Here is a 14,857-nt window from a genome sequence, read left to right as displayed (position 1 = left end):
TCAAAAAAATGCAGCCTTGATGAGTATAAGAGACTTCTTTAAAGACTATTACAAGTCTTACTGACCCCAAACTTTTGAACGGTAGTGTGTAAAAAAATAAAAATATAAATAAAATAACATATCAAGGAAAAAACATGTAACATGGGCAGCATTAACGCATTTAATGTTCACTACTTTTTGCCAGCCCTCTCTCCTTGCTTTTCCAGCCTTTGCAGTTTTCCCTTGCGTTTTAAATAAACTCTGAAACTCCTGAAATCCCTCAATCAAGCGTTCTTGCTCTGCTGCAGAAAAATACTGTTCGCCGACCAATCAAAGAGTTGCCGATCAATGTTTCTACTATCGATACGTAGCCCCTTTTAAGCCACCCAGTGATCTCAAATAACTTCATCCAGCTATACTAATCATCAACAACAGGTGCGTTCGGAGAACCGGAATAGCGAGCTCATAGTTAGCGCGATGATTTGATCTTGGATGTGTCATTTGATCTTGGATGTAGTAAGCGAGGTACGAAGAACGGACCCCAGCGCTATCAACACACCACAGATAACCAAACAGTGTTCCAACCAATCAGCGTCAGGGATTTGGTGTTGTGGACTTTCCTACTGGTGCTGGGATGTGAGGGAGGCGGAGCGAAAATAGTCACATCTTGGTCCACAACACCAAATCCCTGACGCTGATTGGTTGGAACACTGTTTGTTTTTGTGTGGAAAGGTTGGTAGTGCCGATTGTTTTTTTGGCATATCTCGGACCCTAGGCTGACCAGAGAGACGCGGTTTTTTCACAGACAATTTATGGGGCAGGCAGTGAGCGGATCGCGATGAAAGGTCAGCTGAATTTTACACTTTATGTTTTAGGCTAGAAATCGCTGATACAACCTTTAATGACAAGAATGAAGAATACCACAGTTGAACCTCATTATGTATTTCAGAGCCCAGTAGGCTATGTGAAAAATGCTAAGGAGACAGAAAAAGCACTGACAGAGCTGGACTACGAGGGAATGCTTCGAGTTAAAACTTCAAGTGATGGCGACTTCAACATATTATCTGGTTATATATTAATCTTCTTAACAAATGTCTTTATTTGAATATCTGCATATTTGTATAGTCAAATACCTGTGAGTTATACAGTATCCAACACAGACAGCGTATACAGTAAAAAACTGTGGATTAGTTATTCGTCTTTGCTTCACACACAAATTCAGAGAGTGAGCTGAATAACCTCAGACTGAACTGGAGGACTTAGTAAGCAGGAAAGGGCACAATATTTTGACAAACTAAAGCTAATAGGTGGTAAAAAATACATACCAGCAGTATTAACTGTTAGCAAAATATTTCACCTATCTGACCGGATATGATAAGAACGAATGTTTTCAAGATTCTTGCCCAGGAAATCCTGGTTCAGTTTGGCCAACCACAACGCCTTTTGTTCCTCAGAAAGTTTTTTGCGCACTTCTACTTGATTTGTTGTAACTTTTGGCAGTCTGTAGTACTCCAAATGTTTTTACTGACTGATTACAGACTGATTACATTTACATTTAGACATTTAGCAGACGCTTTTATCCAAAGCGACTTAAAAAAGAGGACAATGGAAGATCAAAAACAACAAAAAAAACGACAAGTCTCATTTAGCCGCAGTACATGTATCAAGGTTTTTTTTAATTATACAATAAATCAAAAGAAAATAGCTAGATAGAATAAAAAATAAAAAGCAATAGTGTTAGAGACCTAAAAATAGATAGATAGATAGATTTTTAGCTGATTCTTTAAGATGGCTAAGGACTCAGCTGTTCGGATTGAGTTGGGCAGGTCATTTCACCGGAAGGGTACATTTAAGTTCGTGAAAGTGATTTTGTGCCTTTTTGGGATGGCTCAATAATGCGCTATTCACTTGCAGAACGCAAGCTTCTAGAGGGCACATAAGTCTGAAGTAATGAATTTAGGTAAAGGGGTGCAGAGCCAGTGGTGGTTTTGTAGGCAAACATTAATGCCTTGAATTTTATGTAAGCAGCTATTGGTAGCCAGTGCAAATTGATGAAGAGAGGTGTGACGTGCGTTCTTTTCAGCTCATTAAAAATGATACTTGCAGCCGCATTCTGGATTAATTGTAAAGGTTTGATAGAACTGGCTGGAACACCTGTCAAAAGAGCATTGCAATAGTGCAGCCTGGACAGAACAAGAGCTTGAACAGAAGAGTTGTGAAGCATATTCTGAAAGAAAGGGCCTGACCTTCCTGATGTTGAATAGAGCAAATCTGCAGGACCAGGCAGTTTTAGCAATGTGGTCTGAGAAAGTCAGCTGATCATCAATTACAACTTGATTAATAGTCGTGACCATTTTCATCAGCAAAATATGCGAGTTTCATTCGGTTCAGTGGCATTGTTTATGTTTAGTGCCGCCAATATGGCCAGTTGAAGACATAAAGCTTTTTAAAATAGAACTAGAAAGTCATAGTAGCCATGACAACATTTATTGTCCAAAATAAATGCATGCTGTACACAATAAGATATTTAAAGTCACTGTCAAAGTGACACTGAATATGTGCTACAGTATTACAAGGATTTAAAAATGGTAAAATGAGTTAAAAGAGCAAAAAACAGCTAGAGGTCTTACCAAATTACTCAAACTTTGTGAATTAATTCCAATCCTGCAGAATTTGCTGCAGGCACAGTATGGGCATGAGGTCATGTTTGTTTTTGAAAGAATACCAGTCCATTGTATGTCAAAGTAAGAAAAAAACATGCTTCACACCACCTCAGAAGGAAAGAATGAAACCGTATTTTTAAAAGCATTTTTACTGGTTGAGGCATGGTAGCCTCATGCCTCACACTGCCACTTAAACAAAAGCATGTAATGTAATCTAGGTTAACAAAGAAAATAAAATAAGAGGATGTCTTGTTTGATTCTGTTTTTAAACCCAGTTCCTTGTCTTTTAACCAAGACTGTTTAAACAATACAAAATTGAAACATTGATCAGACCATAGTTGTTTCACACAAGTTTTATTTGTGTAATGAGAAACTATGTGAAATTACGACTAGTACATGTTGTATTAATACATAATTAATGGATAAACTAATACAGGATAAATAGATGCTGGGTTGTGGTTTGTTTAAAATGTAGTGTGTGGAAAATATAGCCATCAGCATAAGGTAACTCTTAATAATGCTTGAAGCGAGCCATACAAGTTTTGAAAACCTAGTTTGTACAGATTTGTTACGTAACCGTCATTCAAGTTACAATGTGTCTCTGATTTGACTGCAGAGACATTCTGTAAAAAAAAAAGAAATTCAAACAAAAACATAAAACACATTTTTCCCATGGTCACAGAGTTTTACTCTCTTTTTGTAAGCATGGACCGAATAAACAAATCAGATTGGTGAAATGTATCACTACCACTGTGTGAACAGTTTCCACTTAACAGGATATTCAGGAGTTTCATGAAATGAAAGAAACTTTCAGTTCACATGCTGCTAATGGGTGACTACACCTTTTCAACACCCAAACAACTCAATGGGGCCTTTTAATGGTGTTATTGAATTTCCCACATGTATCTGCAGGGTCTTCGATATTCCTCAGTTCTCAGGTATTAGGATTTGTTCCTCAAATAACCTGTGCCTCAAGCTTGACCTCAATATGCCAGTATTAAATCAAACCTAGTTTAACAATATTTATGGTTTTGAACTAGCACAGGCTTTTGTGTACAGCTAACATCTAACAAATTACTTTTTTAATTTCAAAAGACAACAGGGACAGAAGTACTGCAATCATTATATTTTTACCTATACAGTAGGTGTGCCCAGTGTTGTTTTGGATCTCATTAACTTAAAATAGCCTATCATCTTTTGTGTTCCACAGAAAAACGTTTGCCATTCAGGTTTAGAATGAAATGAAGATGCATAACTGCAGACAAAATTTTCAGTTTTTTGAAAATGAACAACCAGAATATAAATGTGATAATAATCAGATGCCCTCATGAAATTCTATTCCTGTTGTCAGTTTACCCAACAAATACTGTTTTCACTAAGCTGCCTGGAAAAGATGATATGAAGACAGACACACACACACACACACGCACACGCACACGCACACGCACACGCACACGCACACGCACACGCACACGCACACGCACACGCACACGCACGCACACGCACGCACACACGCACACACGCACACACACGCACACACACACACACACACACACACACACACACACACACACACAAACGCAGGGCTAGCTCTAAAAAAATGCTGGGTTCAGTCTGTTGGGTCATTTTATTTGGTTGTTTTTAATATTTTTTAACTGGGTGCTGAGTAGTTTTTCTGTAACTAGCTGCTGGTGAGAAGTAATTACAGAAAACGGTTGAATACGCTTGAATTAAAATGCTACTTTTAAATGTTTTGCTGTTGCAAAATAATTCTGTGTGTCATTTTAAATTTTAAGCCAGCAATATAATAATTTATAATTTTTAAACAATAGTTGACTTAAATAAAAAAAAAACAGCATGTTGGGTAAAAATATTTTACCTAACCATCTGCGTCAAAATAACCCAGCATGTATTCTGTCCAATATTTACCCAATGCTGGGCTGCCAAATAACCTGAATTGAGTTGTTTTTAACCAAGCATTTTTTACTGTGTGCATTAAACGATTTTTAAGGAGGCTGATGCAAAGTTTATATGGTCATTTGCCAGCACTGATAAGTTAAAGCTGTTAAAGTAGTAGTTCACTTTCAGAACAAAAATTTACAGATAATGTACTCACCCCCTTGTCATCCAAGATATTCATGCCTTTCTTTCCTCACTCGTATAGAAATGATGTTTTTTTGAGGAAAACATTTCAGGATTTCTCTCCATATAATGGACTTCTGTGGTGCCCCCGGGTTTGAACTTCCAAAATGCAGTTTAAATGCAGCTTCAAAGGGCTCTAAATGATCCCAGTCGAGGAAGAAGGGTATTATCTAGTGAAACAATTTACAACATTTACATTTACAATTTATACACTTTTTAATCTCTACACACACAGAGCTAATCAAGATGAGCATTTGAGGTTAAAAAGTATATAAATTGTAATGTTTTTTTTTTAGAAAATAGCCAATTATTTTGCTAGACAAGACCCTTCTTTCCTCGGCTGTGATCGTTTAGAGCCATTTGAAGCTGCATTTTGGAAGTTCAAACTTGGGGACACCATAGAAGTGCATTATATGGAGAGAAATCCTGAGATGTTTTCCTTTAAGAAACATAATTTCCTTACGACTGAAGAAAGAAAGACACAAACATCTTGGATGACAAAGGGGTGAGTACATTATCTGGAAATTTTTGTTCTGAAAGTGAACTACTCCTTCAATGAAATTTGCAGCACAACATTTGACCAAAAGGGTAAAAATGATGGTTTTCTACCAGTTACAGCGATTTTATCTACTACTGAATGTGTGCTCAGCACGATCTATCTCTGTTTGTGTGTGTTTCAATGAAAACATGAATGTGGTGCATTAATAAACTTATTTGGAACTACCTGTGCATTAAAATACATACCTATACCTGTAACATATACCATGTAACATAGATATGTCTTTCAAACCCTTAAGTAGGCACAAACCTTATTTATGGTCAATGCTCCAGCTTGAAAACAAGCTTAAACCATTCAATTCATCAAAACTGTCAACATGGCAGTCCCTCCCTATATTTATGCTTAGTAAACATGACTAGATAACAGAGAATTATGATGACGGTTACTTTTGTAAAGGCTTTTGGACAGAGTGCAATGTTTGGAATGTGAGTAATTATGTTTGACTTGGATTTGGAATCTATGCGAGTTCACTTGATTGTCTCTTGAAGAGGTTCAGTGCACTATGGTGTCATGTTGAACAATACAATAAGTGGTTTTAACTTGCACAGTACAGAATCGTGTTTTGCAGTAGTTGAAATATGAAATTGAAATTAAATGTGAAAGTGTTAGGATAAACAAACATTATGTTTAAAACAAATTCCATATAAAATATCAAATGTATAACAAATACATTAAAAAAAATGCACAACAGTCAATAAATAAGCAGTAAAAAGATTAAGAAATGACTTTAGGTACACACCCAAATGACTCCCACTTTGGGCTCTGACACATTCTGACATCTGTAAATTATTTAGAAATCCATTCTTGTGTAAAATTTGCGGATTTTGCAATTATTTTCAGTTTACACAACAGCTTAATGAACATTAGCTCTGTTTGCATTTCATGAATAGTGCCAGTAAAAGCACAAGTCGAAACATGCATGCAGACCTTTTGGGAACAGCTCAGATGCCATTCATTAACTCTCATAGTTCATCACACGGAAGATCTCTCCTTGTTCTGTTTCTGCTTTGCTAACCAAATGATGCCAATAATCAGAAGAATGCACACCACTGAGAGGACAACAAGTGTAATAATCATGTGGTCTGTGGTGTCCTTATCTGAAACAGAAAAACACCATTTGGTTTAATATGTGGCATTTGTTTGATAGTGACAAATCAACTGTTAAATCCAGATCCAAATCTAAATCCAAAAAAATAGTACATGTACAATCTCTGAGAGGACAACTAATGCTAGTTAATATACAGTTGAAGTCACAAGTTTCATCTTTGCAGAATGGTTAAAATGTAAATTATTTTACCAAAATAAGAGGGATCATACAAAATACATACTTTTTTGACTTGAAAAAGATATTTCACATAAGATGTTTACATATAGTCCACAAGAGAAAATAGCTGAATTTATAAAAATTACCCTGTTCAAAAGTTTTCATACACCTGATTCTTAATACTGTGTTGTTACATGAATGATCCACAGCTGTTTTTTTTTTTGTTTGGTTGGTTTTTTTGTTTGTTTTTTAGTGATAGTTGTTCATGAGTCCCTTATTTGTCCTAAACAGTTAAACTGCCCGCAATTTTTCAGAAAAATCCTTCAGGTCCCACAAATTCTTTAGTTTTTCAGCATTTTTGTGTATTTGTACCCTTTCCAACAATGACTTTATGATTTTGAGATCCATCTTTTCACACTGAGGACAAATGAGGGACTCATATCACTATTGCAGAAGGTGCTAATGCTCACTCATACTTCAGAAGGGAAAACAATGCATTAAGACCCAGGGTAAGAAAACATTTTGAATTTGAAGATCAGGGTAAATGTAACAGATTTTGTCTTATGGTGAACATGTAAGTATCTTCTGTAGCTTCTGAAGGGCAGTACTAAATGATAAAAATATGATATTCAGGCAAAAATATATTAATTCTGTTTAAAAGTTTTCACCCCCTGGCTTTTAATGCATTGTTTTTTCTAGCAAATAGCAAACAGCTGCCATGATTTCAAGTAAGACACATTACCTTTTATTAAGAGATATTTATGTTTTAGGAAAAACCCGGGACTGCTAATTATCTGTGTTTCTCAATCCTGTTCCTGGAGGCACACCACAAAACTCTTTTCCTAATCAAAAACCTAGTTTAATTCCTGACTCATTAGCTCATTAGCAGTAAGTTGAGACAACAACGCTGCTTTCGAACCCTTTAGAATTTTCTATATTTCTGCATAAATATAACCCAAAACATCATCAGATTTTCACACAAGTCCTGAAAGTAGACAAAGAGAACCCAACTAACCAAATGAGACAAAAATATTTTCTTTGTCATCTAATTATTGAGAAAAATGATCTAGTGTTTCTGGGCGTTGCAAAAGAATGTGAGGATTAGCAGTTCATTTGAAGCTGAAATTGGAGTCCATTTGTTCAGAGGTGTTTTTAATCAGTTGAATGACTATCAGGTGTCAGTTTCATTTAAAGAAGAAGGATCTATCAAATTATCAGACAAAGAGTTGTTGTTGCTCATCAGACAAGAAAAGGTTGCAAAACCATCTCTAAAGTGTTTGGACTCCACAAATCCACAGTCAGACAGACTTGTGTATAAATGGGGAATTTCAAGATAACTGATACCCTGCCCAGGAGTGGTCGACCAACAAAGATCACTCTAAAAGCAAGATGTGTAATAGTCTGTGAGGTTGCAAAAGACCCCAGGGTAACTTCTAAGCAACTAAAGGCTAATATTAATGTTCATGAGTCCACCATCAGGAGAAAACTGAACAATCATGGTGTGCATGGCAGAGCTGCAAGAAGAAAGCCAATGCTTTCCAAAAAGAACATTGCTGCCCGTCTGTAGCTGTTTAAGATCATGTAGACAAGCCAGAGGGCTATATGTTTTGTTGATAGATGAGATCAAAATAGAACTTTCTTTTCAGCATAGGAACATTATGCCATCTGTGAAACGTGGTGGTGGTGGTATCAATACCAATATACCTCAATCCAATTGAAATATTGTGAAAGGCCCTGAAGCACCCAGTTCATAGGAGGAACCCACCAACATCACAGAGTTGAAACTCTGTACTGAGGAATGGGCTAAAATTCGTACAAGCTGGACTGTTCAGCAGTTACATGAAATGTTTAGCTGTAGTTAGTGCTGCAAAAGGGGGTCACACCAGATAGTGAAAGCAAAATTCACATACTTTGGCAACACAAAAATGTAACGCTGGATCATTTTTCTCAATAAATTAATGAGAAAGAAAATATTTTTTGTTTATCAATATTTGGTTGATTGGATTGGTTAAATAGATTCTCTTTGTCTACCTTTAGGACTTCTGTGAAAATCTGATGTTTTGAGTTATATTTACACAGAAATATAGAAAGATTCACAAACTTTCAAGCAGCACTGTATGTCATGTTGCCGCAGAATGTGACTTCTAATTATGAACGTTTCAGTGTCTGTTGGTTTGTCCCCAAAGAGTTGGTTGGGAAACAATTCTATGCTAAATATAATTTAGTGTCTAGCAGTGTCCTGCCATTCGGTCCTGTAAGTATAGAGTGCAACTATGCACACCCTCTTTTTAGCAGAAATAAATAAAGGCGATAATTTAAAAGCTATAAGCAATGAACCAATCCAACCAACTACGTGGTGCATTATAATGTTACAAATTTGATGTAAAAAAGTATTTGAAAAGTCCAGGTACAGGAATACAGCACTGTGAAAAACACAATCACATAAATACAATGAAGAACTATTCCTACAGTCAATTTCAATTCAATTCAGAATTTTCAATTCTGATCAATAAAAATATCAAACTCATATTTATTTTATTATGTCTGTGCTTAATGGGAATGGATGGCATTAAAGTACTCTTTTGGCATGACTCATCCAACTGTTACAGTAGGTTCAAACGCTCACTGATGCTTAAGAAGGAAACAAGATGCATTAAGAGCCAGGGGGCGAAGGCTTTTTGAATTTGAAGATCAAGGTAAATTTAACTTATTTTGTCTTCTGGGAAACATGTAAGTAGCTTCTGAAGGGCAGTACTAATTGGAAAAAAATATAATATTTAGGCAAAATAAGAAAAATGTACACATCTTCATTCTGTTCAAAAGTTTACACCCCTGACTCTTAATGCATCGTGTTTCCTTCTGAAGCATCGGTTAACGTTTTCACCTTCTGTAATAGCTGCATATGAGTCCCTCAGTTGTCCTCAGTGTGAAAAGATGGATCAAATACACAAAAATGCTCAAAAACCAAAGAATTTGTAGGACCTAAAGGATTTTTCTGAAGAACAGGTGGGGCAGTTGGGCAGTTGCATTTTGTATTATCCCTCTTGTTTTGGTAAAATAATGAACATTTTGTTAGGTGTATGTAAACTTTTGACTTTAACTGTACTAAGCATTAACATCAAAACTTAAAGGGATAGTTCGAGCATTTAAGACATGAAGTTGTATGCAATCCTTATCAGCACTATAGTGTATACACACTGACCCACACTGCGTTCACCTCCCTGGTCAGAGTTCTGGCCGCTGGAAGTTTTTCAAGAAAGTAGTCACGGTTAGTTTCCGGGGCCTCAAAACTGTGCGTTTTTACGTGAAAAAAATATATGCGTTTCAAAGCTTGATTAATTTACATCACAAAAAACACTCCTAACAAAAATCATACCTCAGTTTTAATCGGCACTATATTCTTTCCGTTTCCATCAATCCGCGCTGCTGTCAGTTCGCACGTTCCGATCAGCTGTTGATAGCGCGACTCACTGACAACATGTCTGACTACGAAACTTCTGATGATGAAACCAATTTTAGCACAATGTCAGACGGAACAGACGATATATATATATTTATATTAGACCTCGTTTCACGTGATTTCCACAGGAGTCTAAACATCAGATTGTTTACTGTACAGTTTAGACATGGGATCTCCAGTCCTCGTGAGCTACTGTCTTGCTGGTTTTAGTTTTTCTCTGATGCAACACACACCTGACTCAAATCAACGGGTAATTAGCAGGCTTGTACAGAACGTCTCATTTGAGAAAGGTGTCCTGTCATAGGAAAACATCGCGCTGCAGGAATGTAGCTCACGATGACCGGAGTTGGAGATACCTGGGGTCCGTTCTTCGTACCTCGCTTACTACATCCAGGATCAAATGACACATCCAAGATCAAATCATCGCGCTAACTATGAGCTCGCTATTCCGGTTCTCCGAACGCACCTGTTGTTGATGATCAGTATAGCTGGATGAAGTTATTTGAGATCACTGGGTGGCTTAAAAGGGGCTACGTATCGATAGTAGAAACATTGATGGGCAACTCTTTGATTGGTCGGCGAACATGACGAAGGAGCTCGCTCAGTATTTTTCTGCAGCAGAGCAAGAACTCTTGATTGAGGGATTTCAGGAGTTTCAGAGTTTAATTAAAACGCAAGGGAAAACTGCAAAGGCTGGAAAAGCAAGGAGAGAGGGCTGACAAAAAGTAGTGAACAAATTAAATACGTTAATGCTGCCCATGTTACATGTTTTTTCCTTGATATGTTATTTTATTTATTTTTTTATACACTACCGTTCAAAAGTTTGGGGTCAGTAAGACTTGCAATAGTCTTTAAAGAAGTCTCTTATGCTCATCAAGACTGCATTTATTTAATTAAAAATACAGAAAAAACAGTAATATTGCAAATTGTTTTTACAAAATAAAATAATGTTTTTGTTTTTTTAATATATTTTAACATACTTTGAAATAGAATTTATTCCTGTGATGAAAAGCTGAATTTTTATCAGCTGTTACTCCAGTCTTAAGTGTCACACGATCCTTCAGGAATCATTCTAATATGCTGATTTATTATTAGAATGATCAATGTTGGATAATATCAACAGTTGTGCTGCCAAATATTTTTTGGAACCTGTCATATATATACACTTTCTTGCAAGATACTTTTCTTTTCCCACGTGAGTCAGTCCGCGTCAGTCGTGCTCTTTAACCAATCAGATGTGACCTCGCCATTTCAACCAATCATAACCCGCCAGGAGCGCAGCCTAAATCCTGTTTACATGAAATAAACCTGCTCCCGAGCAGGTTTAAGCTTGCGCACCTGTTGCTATGACAGCAAGTCCAGGATGAGCTTCGAAGAACCGAGCGATCCAAGATCACGCGGAATCGTCAACAATCAAATCCAGCTAACTGAGTTAGCGAGGTACGAAGAACGGACCCCTGGTTTAGACCTACCTGTATGTGACTTCAAGCACACTTATAAACACGATGATACCGACACACGTTCCGCATAGTTACAGACAATAACAAATATAGCAAAGCATCATATTTTGTTGTGTTATATAGATTCAATTTAATTCATTAGTTATGACATTTGCCAATTTTCTCACCACATAGACAGTCGATTATTGTCGATGCTATCACTGCCCCGGTTAGAATATTCTCAATGTGACGTTAGCCTAAAAACCGACGTTAGCTTCAAAATAAACCTGTCGTATGCGACATAAAGTTAGTAAATAGAGCTTACCCGTGGTACTGGTACAGCAGAACTCTTTAAAATCCATTTTTTGATTTTTCCTCCTTGGTTGGGGATGTAATCGTCTTCGCTGAAGTAAGCACTGCACACACGAAAATCCTTGATACTGGATATTTTAGCTCCCACAGAGTAGCCGATGGCAACCAGCCAAAGCTGTCTCATAACTATATCAGAAACAGGAAAACGATGGAATCTGAACGGCGATCCCTGCACATTCTTGTGGTCACAACCTGGGAATTTACAAGTTCGCACTATTGTTAATTTTCTACTTTTTACGTCGTTGTCATTCGAGTGTGTAATGGAACAGCTGATCGGAACGTGCGAACTGACAGCAGCGCGGATTGATGGAAACGGAAAGAATATAGTGCCGATTAAAACTGAGGTATGATTTTTGTTAGGAGTGTTTTTTGTGATGTAAATTAATCAAGCTTTGAAACGCATATATTTTTTTCACGTAAAAACGCACAGTTTTGAGGCCCCGGAAACTAACCGTGACTACTTTCTTGAAAAACTTCCAGCGGCCAGAACTCTGACCAGGGAGGTGAACGCAGTGTGGGTCAGTGTGTATACACTATAGTGCTGATAAGGATTGCATACAACTTTATGTCTTAAATGCCCGAACTATCCCTTTAAGTATAAGCCATAAGTATAGGCCAATTAAACCATAACCTACTAAGGGATTGGTTGAAATGGAAATAACTGTTCAAGTACATATCCCACAGGCCAGCCAAAAACCTAACCATTAAATATTATTGATTAATAGGATTGCTGATACTGGAACATCTCATCCTTGGGTAAATGATAGCAAGTCTGAACCACTTAAAAACACAAAGTCATTCTCAGTTTGACAGTTTTAAATTGCTGTTAATTGCTTTTTGGGTTTAATATGGGTGTAGCCAAAATGATTAACAGTTTCAGCACTGCAGAGTAAAGATAAAACTGCTACACTGCATACTTGTCTTACCAACACCCAAGCTTTTTCAAATCCTACACCCACATGAATTGAGTTTTCTTTGGCATTCTTCTATTACGAAACTGTACAAATACATGTCACCAGCTCTATCACTCACATCAGCATTTCATAACAGGAAAAATTATGTCTGTATCAAACGAATCATTGTCTTACTCTTTCCAAAGTTATTTGTTGTTGGGCAAGTCTAAAATACAGCCGGCAGAGCAGACAAAGGAGTTCTTTGTAAATTATGTCTTAAACACCTTCCTTCAAGTCATAAAGTAATAAACGGCTTGCCTCTAACTGACAGTTTCTCACACACCTTATCTACACAGTAAATAAAGATCTTTACCATAGCTGAAGAACACCGGTCTCTGTAGGTGCTGATTCAGGAGGTGGTTCTTTAGTGTAAATGTGACATTAGCCACTGGTTTCTGGGCCTCAAAGATGCTCTTTATGAAATAAAGTCCATCTTCTGTATGGCCATGGATTTCCAGGTGATAGCTGAGGTTCTGGTTGTGCTCCCCCAGCCAGATCACCTCAGGTTTGGGAAAACCTTCTGTCTCAAACTGGACTTTCAAACTAGAGGAGTTTACATGGATGCTTAACCTGGGCTCAGAGTAAAGAGCTGAGAAAGACAAACACATATCAATTGATCTTATCAATAAAGTCTAGCTGATTGAATGTTTTACAGCAAAGCATAGCTTGCCTTTATGTTATACTTTATGTTCACTGAAAATCAAAATATGAAAGTGTATTTTAATATTTAAACACATTTCATAGACTATTTTTGGTGACTAAAAATGAAGCTGGGAGCTTCCACAACATATTTTCTCTAGTGTTCATCACATGCTTACCTCCATAGGTCACTTGCATCGAGGCTCTTCCTGTTCCCTTTGTGTTACTAACTATGCACAGGTACCGACCTGCATCTTTCGGTCTAACGGCTGCAATTCTTAGAGAGGCATTTCCTTTATAAAGCTCTGAAACATTCAGTGAGGTCCGATTGTGGTACTTTGGACACTGTCTGTCCAATTGGTCCTGCTGATAATAGAAACTGTGGACAACCCGTGAGTCCTCCTGTCTTTGCCAGGTAACAACCAAGTTGGTGAGGTCAGGATCAGGTGTGAACTTACAGCCCAGTACAGCTGGACGACCTCGGATTGCCAGCAGATGTTGATTAGGGGCAGTCAACTCAAATGAGGCTGGAAAAAGACAGTGAGAAAAAATTAGAGTTATTTTAAGCATATTTTTAAAAGATAATATCATAAGAAATCAAGTTTTTACAGCAGCAATGGTACAACAAAAATGTTCACCGTCTCAAGCTCTTCACTTGCAATTATCCTGTGAAAGCAACTTTTAAAAAAAGAAGCTCGATCTAAATCTGGTAAGAGCCCTAAATGTAACTGCTCACATTAGTACTGTAATCAAGATATCAGTTTTGTTTAATACAACAGAACCTTTTACTTCCACCTACACTAAAACTACATAAAAGACTATAACTCTAATCTAATAGTAGCATATTCATTTGGCTATAAATATACTTATGTCTAGAAATTCAGTCATTCTAAAATTAAAGGTTTGTTGTGCAGTCTTTCATTACTCAAGTAATACCTTCTTTCTAATTAGGCTACCCTATAATATTTCAGGGCAGGGACTTAAAAAAGCCAACCCCAGCAGAGCACTTGTTCCTCAGTTCATTCTGCTCTGCCAAAATATACTTGCTTAGAGCCAGGAGAGCAAAGAAATCTAATCAAGTAAACATCTAAAGATTCAGTAAAGTTCACGTTTATGTCCCAAGACCAACAATTTCAAGAATTTCCCTTAGTTAAATGAAGGTGTCTTCAAAACTGTCTATGAAACCATCCCTTCATCATTGTGCCAGACCCAGACATTCAATCTTTAACTAAAATGTGAATTATTACGAATTATAACTATAAAAACCAAAAGAAAACAAGAAATATTTCAATATTCATTGAGTAAAACTCACTTTTAAAATTGTACTTATATATCCCTGGTTGTGGTGCCTTTCCACCATAAAAAGCCTTTGTGTCTCTAAAAGTGT

The 14,857-nt window shown here is 37.0% G+C and overlaps 1 protein-coding gene across 1 annotated transcript; it reads right to left on the bottom strand.

Moving 5' to 3' along the window:
- Positions 1–2,979: 2,979 nt before the first annotated feature.
- LOC141317119 (V-set domain-containing T-cell activation inhibitor 1-like) lies at positions 2,980–13,997 on the bottom strand (the record flags this gene model as incomplete). The annotated part of the gene is made up of 3 exons (XM_073832932.1): positions 2,980–6,440; positions 13,145–13,420; positions 13,650–13,997. Coding segments are annotated over 3 exons (749 nt in total), but the record flags the coding sequence as incomplete, so codon positions are not given.
- Positions 13,998–14,857: the final 860 nt, after the last annotated feature.

Source organism: Garra rufa, unplaced genomic scaffold (genome assembly GCF_049309525.1).
Source record: "Garra rufa unplaced genomic scaffold, GarRuf1.0 hap1_unplaced_355, whole genome shotgun sequence".
Lineage (NCBI taxonomy): Eukaryota > Metazoa > Chordata > Actinopteri > Cypriniformes > Cyprinidae > Garra > Garra rufa.
The sequence above is the reverse complement of the archived record's forward strand: the minus strand, read 5'-3'. Positions and strand labels throughout refer to the sequence as shown.